We start from the raw sequence: 18,896 nt of genomic DNA on the forward strand, positions 1-18,896 counted from the left end.
ATCACAGACGTCGTTGGGAAGACTGGGAAATCACCAGGAATCAGCCCATTTATGGCAGTAGTGAGTAGGAGTGAGATGCGAAAGTCAGCATTGAGCAAAATTCTGACTATTTCAGGTTTGAGCTGCTTCATCTCTTCACAATGTAGCACTGCACAGTGATATAAAATATTCCTTTACATACGCACGCAGCCATTTTCTCTATACCTCTCGAAGTTGTGCTTCTGTAATGGTAAGTGACAGCGGCTAGTTCTAATTTAATTATCCCTACAGGTGTTTTGAGGCCTAGCTGTGAGGCTTCAGAAAATGTAAGGACATGCCCCCATTTTAGAAAATTGAGGGTTATGTGACAATGCAGGTGGCTGCATTTCTTCTTCAAGTGATGTTTGCTCCGTATTTAAACCTATATTCAAAAAGTAACAAAGTGATGGCAGTGACGGTTAATGTCAGAATGAGTATTACAGGATAAAAGCACGGTATCATTAGCAGGGAAATAAATCATGGTGATCCTTTTGAAACTACTGATTTTTTCTTGTTTAAAGTTGCCCGATTGTGCGATCCACATTTTTTTGCGAAAATTGATCTGGGTAAATTAATTCAGAATGACTGCCAAAAATGTGCAGGTGTGAATCTGCCTTTGTTCAGTATGTTGGTGCACTCCCCAAGTCACAAGGCAGCCCGGTATGAGGTGAAATTTTTAACAAAGTACATATTTGGCTCATGCTGTTCCACCAGTGTGTGGATTGGCTGGGCCTGGGTTCCACTGTGTTGGTGTGTGAGAAATAGACCATTTTGGCTTGTTTTATTAACTTGTTCATCTCATCAAAGTAGGTCAAGTGGAAAGTCAGCATGCAGGACTGTACTAATCTAGAAAAGTACTCTCTATTATAGATTTCTGAGGTAGAACCTCCTTGCACTCGACTGCAGATATTCCCTTGATAAATGCTGTTGTGTGAATTATCACTGCACATCAAGTACATGGCACCCCATCAAGAGCTGGGACTGAGACAACAGCGAATCTGATACCGAGTAACAAGTCCCCTCACCCCCCCCCCCGGCAAATAAAATTAAAACACAATGGGATTCATTTTCAACTTGCCGCCCTGGTGTAAAACTAGTGTGCGGATCGACTACCTGTAATAGAAACCACCTGATTTTCGTTCCATTGAAGTTAATGGAAATAAAAATGAGGTGGATTCTGTAAGGGGCGGGCGATCCCTTCCCCAGGTTAACGCCCACGAGGTGAAGTTGAAAATGACCCCCAAAGTATGTTATTACCTATAAAAACAGATTCAATAAATAATTTCACATTTCTCTCATGGTTAGGGTGAAGTTTTAATAATGTTATCTGAATCCCACGCCCCCTTGGATTATATAACCACCTGGTAATCCCTCCCAGTCTATCTCCATTATTGTCTCAAGTTCAAACATGTTGTATTGTTTCCAATGATACGTGCAATTGGACTGGGTTCAACTGTATAAAAAGGAAGCAAACCACTCCTCTCACCTCATCCTTAAATCTGCTTCAGTTGCAGAAGCCGTTGCAAACTTTCTGAAGCACATGGCAGTCCGATGCAATGGAATGATACAAGGTAGGAACATGATTACTCATTGCTGATTACTGAACTGTTCAAGGTTGGCTCTCAAAAGACAATGATTGGAGCGCATTACTCTCAGTAGACAGAGTTTAACTCACTGCGACAGTAAGAATACGGAGTTCACTTCACGAGCCTGAAGGAGATATAACTCATTTTCTTTTCACAGGTGAGATAAACTATCCCTGCCAGCACAGCAAGCTATTCCTCTTTTCTTTTCCTCCTGCTCACTTTAGGCTTGAATGTTAGCGAGATGCTTGTTGTGAGCGGGAATGTCTTCAGCTGCCCCATTGAGATTTAGAGGTGCGCCACGAATGCCATTTGTTATTTTACACGGTGATGGTTTTTATTTCGAACACGTGTGAATGAGCCGGCAGAATCGGTGCCCACTTTGGGTCTGAAAGAGGACAGAATGATGCTTTATAGCTGCTGATGCCACCTCTCATTACAGGTGGATCCAGGACGATTGTGATTTTGACCTAATGGACAGTACACTCACATAATTACCATTGAACTCTGCATCCAGCTAATCGTTGCTTAGTTTTTGTACTTAGCAGAGCATCCTTATTATTCCCATTTTTTTGTAGCAAGCACATAAAAGTACCATAAAACAGAGTATACATCACACTGTTATAAAGTACCATAAAATGGTGTATACATCGCACTGATGTAAAAATACCATAAGACAGAGTATACATCACACTGATATAAAGTACCATAAAACAGTGTAAACATTACACTGGTATAAAATGTACCATAGAATAGTGTGTACACCACACTGATATAAAAGTACCATAAAATATTGTATATAGCACAGTGATGTAAAAGTACTATAAAACAGTGTTTACGTCACACTGGTATAAGAGTGCCATAAAATAGTGTATATATCACACTGATATGAAAGTACCATAAAACAGTGTATACATCACACTGATATGAAAGTACCATAAAACAGTGTATACATCACACTGATATGAAAGTACCATAAAACAGTGTATACATCACACTGATATGAAAGTACCATAAAACAGTGTATACATCACACTGATATGAAAGTACCATAAAACAGTGTATACATCACACTGATATAAAAGTACCATAAAACAGTGTATACATCACACTGGTATAAAGTACCATAAAACAGTGTATACATCACACTGATATGAAAGTACCATAAAACAGTGTATACATCATACTGGTATAAAAGTACCATAAAACAGTGTATACATCACACTGATATAAAATACCATAAAACAGTGTATACATCATACTGGTATAAAAGTACCATAAAACAGTGTATACATCACACTGGTATAAAGTACCATAAAACAGTGTATACATCACACTGATATAAAATACCATAAAACAGTGTATACATCATACTGGTATAAAGTACCATAAAACAGTGTATACATCACACTGATATGAAAGTACTATAAAACAGCCAGAGGAAAGAATAAAACCCCATGTAAAACTGAAATGGTTTATTCTGCCTGTAGTTACAGATTCCCCCACAGTGAATTCAAGGCTGTAATCCAATTTTGGGGCTTAAATATTAAATCGTGTGAATTTTATTTTTGCAGTTTGGGACATCGTCTGAATTGCTTGGTGAGATTTCAGCTGTGTGACAGCTCCCAACCATTCATTATTCTATATATAAAGAACATCTGAGCTCCTTAATTAGGTCACCGCCTTGTAAGAACTCCCAAATATTCATTACTCTGCATTCAATTCAGGAGTTATGTTTGACTAATAAAGAGTGTGATGGAACAGCAAGCAGAATTGAAAGAAATCAAGTAAGTCTTGATTCTCGAAGGCTTCTTAAAACTGTACCGGAAGTTCATAAGGAAATTCAAGAACTCCACCTTTTTGCCTTGCTCCTTTTGATTCTCTCAGAGTGACAAGTATGAGGCTGAACAAGAAGAAAGTGCTTTTATGCGCCAGCCTCCTTGGATCGGTGTCTCTTCTGCTTTGTACGATACAAACACTGGACGTCAACTCAATGGCAATGGACAGCAGCCCCCATAATCAGGAACCTGAGCAGCCTTATACAAGAGCAAACAGGGTCAAGGGCAGAGGAGCCAATCACAGTGTTTTACAGCAGCGAAGTAATAGCAAATCAAAGGACTTTTCTGTTCTGAAATCTGTGGAGATTATGGAGTCAAACCTAAATCGCAAGGTCTACAAAGCTAGGCCTGCTAGAAAGCCAAAAAGCATAGGCAGTATGAAGTGGTTGGGAGAGGACAATGAAATAATAGGCGCTCCAAGAGAGGGAATGGCTGAGGTCACTGCTCAGAAATCAGCCAAAAAGAGTGACACAGCATCTCAAATAAAACAAGAAGTGAAGAAGAGAAGAGAAATAAAGAAAGCAGCAAAAACAAGCTTGGAATGTCCCCAGTTTGATGGGTTGCACGCAGTGGATTTCCTTAAGGGGCCGTCCTCAGACAAACCCATCACCTGGTTCAGTCAGAGAGACGAGGAACTAGTAAAATTCCTGGCTGGAGGATCTGTGCAGAAGATTGAGCACCTCACCAGGGCAAAGCAGATGGTCCGTGTTGTCTTGAGCATTAACACTTCCCTTCCTCTAGAGGACAGCAGAGACCACTGCAAAGCAGGAGCTTGCGGGGTTGTCAAGGGTGTTGGTGACCTGCACGAAGTAGCTGCTTTTCACTTGGACAGAATTCTGGGCCTTGATATCAGTCAGCCGGTAGTCGCACGTCAACTGAAGTCCCGCCTGCTGCCGTACAGATACACGGACGGTTTTGCAAAGCCTGTTGTGTGGTGGGATCCGCAGATCTCTCTACCTCAAGGTGCCAACCAGCACCAAGATGCTTACTTCTTCCACATGGTTCAGTTCCCATCCGTCTTCAGGCAGTGCGGTGAAGAGGAAAATGACCTGTGTGTCCGGGACAATAGTCCAGAGCTGAACAAGATGAAATTGTTGAATTATTTCTTCCAGGTAATTTTGAGATAAAGGTACTTTTAGTTGTATAGAACCTTGGTCAGACTCCGTCTGGAGTACTGTGTTCAGTATTGGCACCGCACCTAAGGAAAGATGTATTGGCCTTGGAGGGGGCACAGTGCAGATTCACCAGAATGATACCGGGGCTTAGAGGGTTGAGTTATGAGGGCAGGTTGCATAAACTTGGCTTGTATTCCCTTGAGTATAGAAGATTGATTTGATTCAGGTGTTTAAAATGTTAAAAGGATTTCATAGAGTAGATACAGAGAAACTATTTCCTCTGGTGAGGGAGTCAAGAACAAGGGGATATAATCTTAAAATTAGAGCTAGGCCATTCAGGAAGGAAATCAGGAGGGACTTTTTCACACAAAGGGTAGTAAAAATCTGGAATTCTCTCCCCCAAAAGGCTGTGGATGCTGGGACAATTGGAGCTTTCAAGACTGAGATAGATAGACTTTTGCTAGCCAAGGGTATCGAGGGATACGGAGCAAAAGCAGGTAAATGGAGTTGAGGTACAGATCTACTGAATGTTGGAGCAGACTCGATGGGCTGAATGGACTACTCCTGTTGCTATGTTCCCTTTAAATGATTTTTATTTTCTTCCTGTTTTTTTTCCCTATTTGGGTGTCTTGATGTTACATAACAAATGGTGGGGGAGGGGCTGGGGGCAGGTATCCTGGACCAAGGCCACTCTGTGATCCGTTGCTTGAAGTGATACAAGAATTTCTAAGCCGATATTGCTTAGACACTGGGCCCAGCCAAGGAGACTGAGGTGGTCTTTTCTGGTCCTGTACATCCCTATGTTCATTGCATTTCAGACCGGGGTGTGAGACAGGTGGGGGGAGGTCAGTTCTCTCCTTTCCCAGTCCTCATCCCTCCTTTCCCAGTCCTCATCCCTCCTTTCCCAATCCTCATCCCTCCTGTCCCAGTCCTCTTCTCTCTCCCTCTCTGTCCCCATTAGGGCTCCATGTGACACCTTCACAGGGAAGGAGGGACGTCACAGGTTCAGTACCTGGTTTGTCCTGAGCTATGCCAGGAGAGAGATCTGGTGCTACCTTCAGTGCCCCCCAGGCTAGGAGGGGATCAGTCTGCCGGGGTTCCCGCTCCTTATCACAGTCCAGGGACTTCATCCAGAAAGTGCACATGTGTGGGGATCAGCTAAAGACAGGACTGGGCTTCCCCATGATGCCCCCTTGGTCAAATAGCTTGCTAGCACTTACTATCCAGGCTGACTTGGACAAGGTGCTACAGGGCCTGGAAAACTGACAGCCAGCATGAGAACTGCTTTCAGGAAAGTAGGGGAGCGACATGGGGGGAAAATTGGGAGGGTGCTGGGAGAAATGTAGTTCTGTGGAAAAATCCATTTTGCTCCCAGAAATAGTTGCTCACCTTCGAATGTTTTGTGAGCTGTGGTTATAAATGTATACGTTTTTGAAAAGGAACATTATTAAATAAAATGTTCCACTTAGAGCTGCTAGTTAGTGGCTCTCTTTCTCTCTCTCTCCTCTTTCTCACTCTCTCTTCCCTTTCCTTCTCTCCCTTTCCCTCTCTCTCTCCCTCTCTCGCCTCTCTCTCTCCCCCCTCGCTATCTCACTCCCCCCTTTCCCACTCTCGCTCTCTCCCCTCTCGCTTTCTCTCCCTCTCCCCCCTTGTTCCCTCTCTCACTCTCTCTCTCTCTCGCTTTCTCCCCCTCTCGCTCTCTCTCCCCACTCTCGCTCTCTCTCCCCACTCTCGCTCTCTCTCCCCACTCTCGCTCTCTCTCCCCACTCTCGCTCTCTTTCCCCACTCTCGCTCTCTTTCCCCACTCTCGCTCTCTCTCCCCACTCTCGCTCTCTCTCCCCACTCTCGCTCTCTCTCCCCACTCTCGCTCTCTCTCCCCACTCTCGCTCTCTCTCCCCACTCTCGCTCTCTCCCCACTCTCGCTCTCTCTCCCCACTCTCGCTCTCTCTCCCCACTCTCGCTCTCTCTCCCCACTCTCGCTCTCTCTCCCCACTCTCGCTCTCTCCCCACTCTCGCTCTCTCCCCTCTCGCTTTCTCTCCCTCTCCCCCCTTGTTCCCTCTCTCACTCTCTCTCTCTCTCGCTTTCTCCCCCTCTCGCTCTCTCTCCCCACTCTTGCTCTCTCTCCCCACTCTTGCTCTCTCTCCCCACTCTCGCTCTCTCCCCACTCTCGCTCTCTCCCCACTCTCGCTCTCTCCCCACTCTCGCTCTCTCTCCCCACTCTCGCTCTCTCTCCCCACTCTCGCTCTCTCTCCCCACTCTCGCTCTCTCTCCCCACTCTCGCTCTCTCTCCCCACTCTCGCTCTCTCTCCCCACTCTCGCTCTCTCTCCCCACTCTCGCTCTCTCTCCCCACTCTCGCTCTCTCTCCCCACTCTCGCTCTCTCTCCCCACTCTCGCTCTCTCTCCCCACTCTCGCTCTCTCTCCCCACTCTCGCTCTCTCCCCACTCTCGCTCTCTCCCCACTCTCGCTCTCTCCCCACTCTCGCTATCTCCCCACTCTCGCTCTCTATCCCCACTCTCGCTCTCTCCCCACTCTCGCTCTCTCTCCCCACTCTCGCTCTCTCTCCCCACTCTCGCTCTCTCTCCCCACTCTCGCTCTCTCTCCCCACTCTCGCTCTCTCTCCCCACTCTCGCTCTCTCTCCCCACTTTCGCTCTCTCTCCCCACTCTCGCTCTCTCTCCCCACTCTCGCGCTTTCTCCCCCCTCGCTTTCTCCCCCCCTTGCTTTCTCTCCCTCGCTCTCTCACCCCCATTGCTCTCTTTCTGTTCCTCTCTCTTTCTCTTCCCCACTCTTTCTCTCCCCTTCGCTTTCTCTTCCCCCTCTCTCCCCTCTCTCTCCCGTTTTCCCCCCTTTCGCTATCTCACCTTCTTGTTTCTTTCCCTTGCTCTCTTCCCCCTCTCGCTCTCTCTCCCTCTTGTTCTCTTTCCTCTCTTTCTCTCCCTCTCACCCTCTCTCCCCCTCTCTTTCTCTTCCCCTCTTTCATTCTTTCCCAAAGGAGAACCTTGCAGAATTTCAGGGCCATTATTTATTTCAATGCGGATCCCACACTCGATGACTCAAGAAAATCCTTGTTTTCCCTTCAGTGTTGATTTTGGGCAGTGTAACCCACTGGTAGGCCAGGGAATTGCCAAGGAAAAATTCCATTCAGTAACACTTCTGAACTTAATAACAAAGACAGCTTAATCATTTCCAGAGAGCTTTAAATACTTCAAGACACTCAATCCAGATACTTTTAGTCATCTTCAAGTATTTAATGGATCTTCAGTCTGAATGAAGTGCAGCTGAATTGTTCCAAACGTTTTACTGATATTTTTAAATCCTCAGATATATTAGAAATCTTAAATGTAACTTGGGGTGAGTGCAGAATATTCTGCACTGTATATTTTTAATTGCATTTTGTTTTTTTTTACTGATTTTTAGAAGTGTATTTTTACATTTTTTATATGGGTAGAGAAGTAGGGAAAACTGCCTTAAGCTGTCAGGTAAAATCACTCCACCACTGTGCAGAAAGTAACAACAATACAGCATTACCATAGGCCCCGGGCCTTTGTTTGCAGTGATCCCCCCGGGCCTGTGTTTGCAGTGATCCCCCTGGGCCTGTGTGGGCAGTGATCCCCCCGGGCCTGTGTTTGCAGTGATCCCCCTGGGCCTGTGTGGGCAGTGATCCCCCCGGGCCTGTGTGGGCAGTGATCCCCCCGGGCCTGTGTGGGCAGTGATCCCCCCGGGCCTGCGTGGGCAGTGATCCCCCCGGGCCTGTGTGGGCAGTGATCCCCCCGGGCCTGCGTGGGCAGTGATCCACCCTGGCCTGCGTGGGCAGTGATCCCCCCGGGCCTGTGTGGGCAGTGATCCCCCCGGGCCTGTGTGGGCAGTGATCCCCCCTGGCCTGTGTTTGCAGTGATCCCCCCGGGCCTGTGTGGGCAGTGATCCCCCCCGGGCCTGAGTGGGCAGTGATCCCCCCCGGGCCTGAGTGGGCAGTGATCCCCCCCGGGCCTGTGTGGGCAGTGATCCCCCCCGGGCCTGTGTGGGCAGTGATCCCCCCCCCGGGCCTGTGTGGGCAGTGATCCCCCCCCCGGGCCTGAGTGGGCAGTGATCCCCCCCCCGGGCCTGAGTGGGCAGTGATCCCCCCCCCGGGCCTGAGTGGGCAGTGATCCCCCCCCCGGGCCTGTGTGGGCAGTGATCCCCCCCGGGCCTGTGTGGGCAGTGATCCCCCCCGGGCCTGTGTGGGCAGTGATCCCCCCCGGGCCTGTGTGGGCAGTGATCCCCCCCGGGCCTGTGTGGGCAGTGATCCCCCCCGGGCCTGTGTGGGCAGTGATCCCCCCCGGGCCTGTGTGGGCAGTGATCCCCCCCCGGGCCTGTGTGGGCAGTGATCCCCCCCCGGGCCTGTGTGGGCAGTGATCCCCCCCCGGGCCTGTGTGGGCAGTGATCCCCCCCCGGGCCTGTGTGGGCAGTGATCCCCCCCCGGGCCTGTGTGGGCAGTGATCCCCCCCCGGGCCTGAGTGGGCAGTGATCCCCCCCCGGGCCTGAGTGGGCAGTGATCCCCCCCGGGCCTGTGTGGGCAGTGATCCCCCCCGGGCCTGTGTGGGCAGTGATCCCCCCCGGGCCTGAGTGGGCAGTGATCCCCCCCGGGCCTGTGTGGGCAGTGATCCCCCCCGGGCCTGTGTGGGCAGTGATCCCCCCGGGCCTGTGTGGGCAGTGATCCCCCCGGGCCTGTGTGGGCAGTGATCCCCCCGGGCCTGTGTGGGCAGTGATCCCCCCGGGCTTGTGTGGGCAGTGATCCCCCCGGGCTTGTGTGGGCAGTGATCCCCCCCGGGCCTGAGTGGGCAGTGATCCCTCCCGGGCCTGAGTGGGCAGTGATCCCCCCCGGGCCTGAGTGGGCAGTGATCCCCCCCGGGCCTGAGTGGGCAGTGATCCCCCCCGGGCCTGAGTGGGCAGTGATCCCCCCCGGGCCTGAGTGGGCAGTGATCCCCCCCGGGCCTGAGTGGGCAGTGATCCCCCCCGGGCCTGAGTGGGCAGTGATCCCCCCCGGGCCTGAGTGGGCAGTGATCCCCCCCGGGCCTGAGTGGGCAGTGATCCCCCCCGGGCCTGAGTGGGCAGTGATCCCCCCCGGGCCTGAGTGGGCAGTGATCCCCCCCGGGCCTGAGTGGGCAGTGATCCCCCCCGGGCCTGAGTGGGCAGTGATCCCCCCCGGGCCTGAGTGGGCAGTGATCCCCCCCGGGCCTGAGTGGGCAGTGATCCCCCCCGGGCCTGAGTGGGCAGTGATCCCCCCCGGGCCTGAGTGGGCAGTGATCCCCCCCGGGCCTGAGTGGGCAGTGATCCCCCCCGGGCCTGAGTGGGCAGTGATCCCCCCGGGCTTGTGTGGGCAGTGATCCCCCCCGGGCCTGAGTGGGCAGTGATCCCCCGGGTTCAGGTACATAGATCATTGAAGTGTCATGAACGGGTGCAGAAAATAATCAATAAGGCTAATGGAATGCTGGCCTTTATATCTAGAGGACTAGAGTACAAGGGGGCAGAAGTTATGCTGCAGCGATACAAAACCCTGGTTAGACTGCACCTGGAGTACTGTGAGCAGTTCTGGGCACTGCACCTTCGGAAGGACATATTGGCTTTGGAGGGAGTGCAGCGTAGGTTTACTAGAATGATACCCAGACTTCAAGGGTTAAGTTATGAGGAGAGATTACACAAATTGGGGTTGTATTCTCTGGAGTTTCAAAGGTTAAGGGGTGATCTGATCGAAGTTTATAAGATATTAAGGGGAACGGATAGGGTGGATAGAGAGAAACTATTTCCGCTGGTTGGGGATTCTAGGAGTAGGGGGAACATACTAAAAAATTAGAGCCAGACCTTTCTGGAGTGAGATTAGAAAATATTTCTACACACAAAGGGTTGTAGAAGTTTGGAACTCTCTTCCGCAAACGCCATTTGATACTAGCTCAATTGCTAAATTTAAATCTGAGATAGATAGCTTTTTGGCAACCAAAGGTATTAAGGGATATGGGCCAAAGGCAGGTATATGGAGTTAGATCACAGATCAGCCATGATCTTATCAAATGGCGGAGCAGGCACGAGGGGCTGAATGGCCTACTCCTGTTCCTATGTTCCTATGAAATTGCTCTGTGTGGACATTAAGGCTTGCTCCCTGCCATAGAATCTTATAGCACAGAAGGAGGCCATTCAGCCCATCGTGCCTGTGCATGCTCTTTGAAAGAGCTATCCAATTAGTCCCAATCCCCTGATCTTTCCCCATAACTCTGCAAATTTTCCCTTTTCAAGTATTTATCCAATTCCCTTTTGAAAGTTAAATTTGAATCTGCTTCCTCCACCTTTTCAGGCAGTGCATTCCAGATCACCACAATTCGCTCTGCTGTCTGTTCTCTTTTAAGGAAACTTACCATTGATGGAAAGTTAAGCTATCAAATCAGAACAGTTTCACCAATTGGTTTAACACACTGGAAATGAGAGCCTTGACCTCTAAGTTACTGCATAGTAATATCAACAGGCCAATTTACAGTAGGGATTGACTATCTCTAGATCTAGGGAACGGGAGGTGGAGCATCTTGTCTAGGAAGTGCTATGGAATTCCTGCTCAGTCTGACTTGGACTCCTTTACGGGCTCCCTGATCAGCATTCTGTCTATACTGGTGCCAATTTCAAGCTGCACATCATTTAAAGCTATAACATAAGTCATTCTGCGCTTCAAAGAAATGACAGGTGGCAGAAGATCTAAGAATCTCCTGAGGCAAAGTCTATGGCACAGGTCCATCTATCAGTCCCCGTTCACATTCTCCCATTTCGATTCAAATTTGGATGTATCCCTCTGTGTTCAGTTTGTGATCCCCTAGGTGTTACCAGAGATAATAAGGATATTAGAGGGAATACATTGACTTCAGAGAGAGAACATAGTAAATACATCACACACAAACTTCACTGTGAAGTAAATACAATTGCACTAAGTATTTATCTGTGGCTATCAGTGAATTGTGGGTATCAGAATCCGTCCATTACACTGAAAGAAACATCAATTCTTACAGACCATCTTTATGCAGATTTAATAACATCAAAGCAACTTGTTCGAAAACTAATGGTTTGTCTTATATGTTGCGTTTTGGAGACCGTAAAATCTCTTAAGTTGGCAATTTGGTTTTCTTTCTGCCGTGACATTACACTGCTGTGCTTTTTTTCTACTGCATTTCAAGCTTCCTATTTCTTCAATCCATTCTGCTACCTGACCCTTGACTCCACACACCCTGACCTTTGTCATGAGTCTTTCATGTGCCACTTTATCGAAAGCCTTCTGAAGGTCCATGTATAACCCATCCACTGCATTGCCCTTGTCTACTCTCTCTGTTACTTCTTCAAAGAATTCATTAAGGTTGGTTCAACTTGACCTTCCCTTAGAAATGCATGTTGACTTTTTTTTAATAATATTCTCCATCTCTAGATGTTTTGTTATCTCATCTTTTAGGAAAGATTCTAGTATCTTTCCTACCACTGACGTTGAACTAACTGGTCATGTACCTTCCTGTGTTTTTATGTACATATTTCAGTCACTCATCCCTAATAATTATTTTAAATGTTGTTTCAGATGACGTGAAAGATTTTTTTGAAGCCTGTGAGAATCCTAATGTGGAAACTTGTGGTATTGTTGCAATTACCATTAGTGTTGGATTTGTGCCATGGTAACATACCACAGTCACTAGTAGACATGTGGTAGCCTTACCTCACACACATCAACCCAGGCAATGGATCTTTGAAATCAACAAAAAGTAAAATTCAGTTGAATGTAATTAACATTAGGGCAGGCTCAACACAAGTTTTAGAGGCCGTGAATCCACAGCATAAAAACCACTTATAATGTGGGTCTAATTAGCTCAAAATGCCAGTCTCTGTAAGAGAAGCCACAAGTGTAGCTGAGGTGGGACAATTGGTTTGATGAACCCTTCCATGCTGTATAACTTCATGGAAGGGTTGTTCGCTGATGACTGCACAGTGTTCAGTTCCATTCGCAACCCCTCAGATAATGAAGCAGTCCGAGCCCGCATGCAGCAAGACCTGGACAACATCCAGGCTTGGGCTCATAAGTGGCAAGTAACATTCGCGCCAGATAAGTGCCAGGCAATGACCACTTTTCCAGCTTCCACCCTAACCACGTCAAAGAGGCCATCCCCTATGGACAGGCCCTGCGAATACACAGGGTCTGCTCAGACGAGGAGGAACGCGATGGACACCTACAGACGCTGAAAGACGCCCTAGTAAGAACGGGATATGACGCTCGACTCATCGATCGACAGTTCCGACGGGCCACAGCAAAAAATCGCATAGACCTCCTCAGGAGACTAACACGGGACGCAACCAACAGAGTACCCTTTGTCGTCCAGTACTTCCCCGGAGCGGAGAAACTACGCCATGTTCTCCGCAGCCTTCAACATGTCATCAATGAGGACAAACACCTCGCTATGGCCATCCCCACACCTCCACTACTCGCCTTTAAACAGCCACCCAACCTCAAACAGACCATCGTTCGCAGCAAACTACCTAGCTTTCAAGAGAACAGCGTCCACGACGCCACACAACCCTGCCACGGTAACCTCTGCAAGACATGCCAGATCATCGACACAGATACCACCATCACACGAGATGACACCACCCACCAGGTGCATGGTTCATACTCCTATGACTCTACCTCATACGTTGCAGGAAAGGATGCCCCAGAGCATGGTACATTGGCGAGACCATGCAGACGCTGCGACAACGGATGAACGGACACCGCGCAACAATCGCCAAACAGGAGGGTTCCCTCCCAGTCGGGGAACACTTCAGCAGTCATGGACATTCATCCACCGACCTTCGGGTAAGCGTACTCCAAGGCGGCCTTCGAGACACACGACAACGCAAAATCGTCGAGCAGAAATTGATAGCCAAGTTCCGCACCCATGAGGACGGCCTCAACCGGGATCTTGGGTTCATGTCACGCTACACGTTACCCCACCAGCGAACAAATGTTATCTGTTTTTAATATAATGGGTCATTTGCTGGCTCTCTCTGCCTTCCGGATGTTTCTGCCTCTCTCTGTGTTTTTTTTTCTCTGTTTTTTTTCCCTGTTTGTTTTTTTGTTGAATGTGTATTCGGAGGTTCTGCAGGTAACACCTCTCTGTCTGAACACGGTGATTGCCTTGGCAACGGGCAGTTGCAGGGGCAGTCTGTAAACACCATGTATTATTGTTCAATATGTATAAATGCGTAGGCTTCAAGGAGATCTTGAAACATTTGCCTGAGGAAGGAGAAAATCTCCGAAAGCTTGTGAATTTAAAATAAAATTGCTGGACTATAACTTGGTGTTGTAAAATTGTTTACAATTGTCAACCCCAGTCCATCACCGGCATCTCCACATCATGACTACCATCGACACCACAAACTGCCGGCTCACAGTGGAAAGGATATCCAAGAAGATCGCGCATTTAGACACAGACATCAAGTTTTTACAGAGCTGCAAGAAAGCAGACAAGATCCCGAAAGGACTCCAGATCACGAACCCACTCAAGTCCACATACAACTCGGATTACGCTGAGAGACTCTGCCGCCGTACCTCTCGCACACTCCGCAACCATCTCATACACCAACTCTACAGCAGACGCCACAACCTCGAAACCAAGATAGAGTCCATACTCTCAACCTGTACTCAGGACACAGCAGACCAGCTACGTTATACCGCCAAACAGACGAGGCAACGGAACTACGCTGCCTACATGAAAACCAAGAGCAGGAAGCTTGAGAAACTCGGCATCACCACCAGCAACGACCAAGCTTCCCCTGGTACCACGGTTGCAACCACAGGGAAGTCTATTGTCAATTTATCCGACCACACCCTTCAACCAGACGAAATCGAAGTTCTCAGCCGAGGGCTCAATTTCTGCCCCACTACCAAAATGGACCCCACTAGTCTCGCGGCGGACACAGAGGAATTCATCAGGAGAATGAGGCTCCGGGAATTCTACCACAAACCCCAAGATTTCAGCAGCGAACCCAATGAGACAATCGACGATCCGGAACAGCAGACAGAGGGATCCGCGGTACAGCAACCGAAGAGGAAAGAGTCAAACTGGACTCCTCCGGAGGGTCGCTGCCCTCAGCTGGACATGTATGCTCAAGCTGTCAGGAAATGCGTCAATGCCAGATTCATCAGCCGCACTCAGAAGACAGTCCAGAATGTCACCCGAGCACAACGCAACGCCATCAACGCTCTCAAGACCAACCGCAACATCGTCATCAAACCAGCGGACAAAGGAGGAGCCATAGTCATACAGAACAGAACAGACTATTGCAAAGAAGCATACCGACAACTGGACAACCAGGAACACTACAGACGGTTACCCGCAGATCCGACCAAAGAACACACCCACCAGCTCAACAAACTGATCAAGACCTTCGATCCAGACCTTCAAAGCATCCTACGCATTCTCATCCCACGTAATCCCCGCGTGGGAGACTTCTACTGCCTCCCAAAGATACACAAAGCCAACACACCCGGACGTCCCATCGTATCAGGCAACGGAACCCTGTGTGAGAACCTCTCTGGATACATCGAGGGCATCCTGAAACCCATCGTACAGGGAACCCCCAGCTTCTGTCGTGACACTACAGACTTCCTACAAAAACTCAGTACCCACGGACCAGTTGAACCAGGAACACTTCTCACCACGATGGACGTCTCGGCACTATACACCAGTATCCCCCACGATGACGGCATCGCTGCGACAGCATCAATACTCAACACCAACAACAGCCAATCTCCGGAAGCCATCCTACAACTCATCCGCTTCATCCTGGATCACAATGTCTTCACCTTCGATAACCAGTTCTTTACCCAAACACACGGAACAGCCATGGGGACCAAATTCGCACCCCAATACGCCAACATTTTCATGCACAAGTTCGAGCAGGACTTCTTCACTGCACAAGACCTCCAACCAACACTATACACCAGATACATCGACGACATTTTCTTTCTATGGACCCACGGCAAGGAATCACTAAAGAGACTACACGATAACATCAACAAGTTCCATCCCACCATCAAGCTCACCATGGACTACTCCTCAGAATCAGTTTCTTTCTTGGACACACGAATCTCCATCAAAGACGGGCACCTCAGCACCTCACTCTACCGCAAGCCCACGGACAACCTCACGATGCTCCACTTTTCCAGCTTCCACCCTAACCACGTCAAAGAGGCCATCCCCTATGGACAGGCCCTGCGAATACACAGGGTCTGCTCAGACGAGGAGGAACGCGATGGACACCTACAGACGCTGAAAGACGCCCTAGTAAGAACGGGATATGACGCTCGACTCATCGATCGACAGTTCCGACGGGCCACAGCAAAAAATCGCATAGACCTCCTCAGGAGACTAACACGGGACGCAACCAACAGAGTACCCTTTGTCGTCCAGTACTTCCCCGGAGCGGAGAAACTACGCCATGTTCTCCGCAGCCTTCAACATGTCATCAATGAGGACAAACACCTCGCTATGGCCATCCCCACACCTCCACTACTCGCCTTTAAACAGCCACCCAACCTCAAACAGACCATCGTTCGCAGCAAACTACCTAGCTTTCAAGAGAACAGCGTCCACGACGCCACACAACCCTGCCACGGTAACCTCTGCAAGACATGCCAGATCATCGACACAGATACCACCATCACACGAGATGACACCACCCACCAGGTGCATGGTTCATACTCCTGTGACTCAGCCAACGTTGTCTACCTCATACGTTGCAGGAAAGGATGCCCCAGAGCATGGTACATTGGCGAGACCATGCAGACGCTGCGACAACGGATGAACGGACACCGCGCAACAATCGCCAAACAGGAGGGTTCCCTCCCAGTCGGGGAACACTTCAGCAGTCATGGACATTCATCCACCGACCTTCGGGTAAGCGTACTCCAAGGCGGCCTTCGAGACACACGACAACGCAAAATCGTCGAGCAGAAATTGATAGCCAAGTTCCGCACCCATGAGGACGGCCTCAACCGGGATCTTGGGTTCATGTCACGCTACACGTTACCCCACCAGCGAACAAATGTTATCTGTTTTTAATATAATGGGTCATTTGCTGGCTCTCTCTGCCTTCCGGATGTTTCTGCCTCTCTCTGTGTTTTTTTTTCTCTGTTTTTTTTCCCTGTTTGTTTTTTTGTTGAATGTGTATTCGGAGGTTCTGCAGGTAACACCTCTCTGTCTGAACACGGTGATTGCCTTGGCAACGGGCAGTTGCAGGGGCAGTCTGTAAACACCATGTATTATTGTTCAATATGTATAAATGCGTAGGCTTCAAGGAGATCTTGAAACATTTGCCTGAGGAAGGAGAAAATCTCCGAAAGCTTGTGAATTTAAAATAAAATTGCTGGACTATAACTTGGTGTTGTAAAATTGTTTACAATCATCTCCAACAAGAGAGAGTCTAACCACCTCCCCTTGACATTCAACGGCATTACCATCGCCGAATCCCCCACCATCAACATCCTGGGGGTCACCATTGACCAGAAACTGAACTGGACCAGCCATATAAATACTGTGGCTACGAGAGCAGGTCAGAGGCTGGGTATTCTGCGGCGAGTGACTCACCTCCTGACTCCCCAAAGCCTTTCCACCATCTTCAAGGCACAAGTCAGGAGTGTGATGGAATACTCTCCACTTGCCTGGATGAGTGCAGCTCCAACAACACTCAAGAAGCTCGACACCATCCAGGACAAAGCAGCCCGCTTGATTGGCACCCCATCCACCACCCTAAACATTCACTCCCTTCACCACCGGCGCACTGTGGCTGCAGTGTGCACCATCCACAGGATGCACTGCAGCAACTTGCCAAGGCTTCTTCGACAGCACCTCCCAAACCCCGCGACCTCTACCAGCTAGAAGGACAAGAGCAGCAGGCGCAAGGGAACAACACCACCTGCACGTTCCCCTCCAAGTCTCACACCATCCCGACTTGGAAATATATCGCCGTTCCTTCATCGTCGCTGGGTCAAAATCCTGGAACTCCCTTCCTAACAGCACTGTGGGAGAACCTTCACCACACGGACTGCAGCGGTTCAAGAAGGCGGCTCACCACCACCTTCTCAAGGGCAATTAGGGATGGGCAATAAATGCTGGCCTCGCCAGCGACACCCACATCCCGTGAACGAATAAAAAAAAACTTGGTTACGGACTGTATTCCTACATAAACTTCCGCTGGACTAATAGATGGCGAACTACGAAACCTATAAAGGAAGTTCTGACAAGAAGTCTGTTGCCCAGTTCATCCAGCTCTGTTTTTCATCGATGGTTTCAGCCTGGTCTCCACCCGCTGGCAGAACCAAGACGGTCCTGCTCAAGGCCACCAACAATATCCCAGTTTTGGAGGTTGTAAGGATGCCATTTGAGAGCAGATGGAGCGAGTAAAAAGATGGCAACCAAAAAGAGTGAATGAGTTTCTGAAGAAGGGGCTCGCAGATCAGGAACAGCAGGTAAAAGAGATGGAGAGGTGAATTGTTGAAAGATTAGAAACTGGCAGAATACCTTGGGGTATTCAAGGCTGTTTTCCACCACAGATTATTGGTGTCAAACTGAAACAGAACGTGTTGCTCTTGTCGTCTTTCGGATGAGACATTAAACCAAGGCCCTGTCTGCCCTCTCAGGTGGATGTAAAGGATCCCATGGCACTATTTCGAAGAAGAGCAGGGGAATTCTCCTCAGTGCCCTGGCCAATCCCTCAACCAACATCACTAAAACAGATTATCTGGCCATTATCACATTGCTGTTTGTTGGCCCTTGCTGAGCGCAAATTGGCTGCTGCATTTCCTACATTACAACAGTGACTACACTTCAATAAGTACTTCATTGACTGTAAAGCATTTTGGGATGTCCTGAGGTCGTGTAAGGCGCTATATAAATGCAAGTCTTTCTTTCATTTTGCTCATAGTCTGAGCGTACTGCCCCCTTCTCAGTGGCCCGTAAGGTTGAATGTTACTGCCGTAGGGGCTGAAATCATGATAATGCCTGGCAACGGGATGAATTGGATATATACGTGAAAAGGAAAAATTTGCAGGGCTATGGGGAAAGAACAGGAGAGTGGAACCATTTGGATAGCACTTTCAAAGAGCCGACACAGGCACAATGGGCTGAATGGCCCCTTTCTGTGTTGTATGATTCTGTGAACGCCCGGTGACCTACATGGTGGGAGAAGCAGCAGCCTTTGCTTTTTGCTTGGCAAAGATCAGGAAATATAAGAAAATTATATTACACAATCCAATAGAAACATAGATGTCAGATTAAAACGTAAAGACCGCAGTACAAGTGACTTTAA

General features: G+C 49.0%; 1 protein-coding gene across 1 annotated transcript in view; it reads left to right on the top strand.

Moving 5' to 3' along the window:
* The window catches only part of LOC137333277 (Golgi-associated kinase 1A-like), a 38,989-nt gene that overhangs the window by 10,745 nt on the left and 9,348 nt on the right, over window positions 1-18,896 (top strand). Inside the window, exons 2-3 of the mRNA XM_067997440.1 lie at window positions 1,527-1,589; window positions 3,176-4,551. Coding sequence (XP_067853541.1) covers window positions 3,499-4,551 — 1,053 coding nt within the window. The 5' untranslated portion in view covers window positions 1,527-1,589; window positions 3,176-3,498. The remainder of the gene's footprint in view (window positions 1-1,526; window positions 1,590-3,175; window positions 4,552-18,896) is intronic.

Source organism: Heptranchias perlo, chromosome 16 (genome assembly GCF_035084215.1).
Source record: "Heptranchias perlo isolate sHepPer1 chromosome 16, sHepPer1.hap1, whole genome shotgun sequence".
In the NCBI taxonomy this organism is placed as follows: Eukaryota; Metazoa; Chordata; class Chondrichthyes; order Hexanchiformes; family Hexanchidae; genus Heptranchias; species Heptranchias perlo.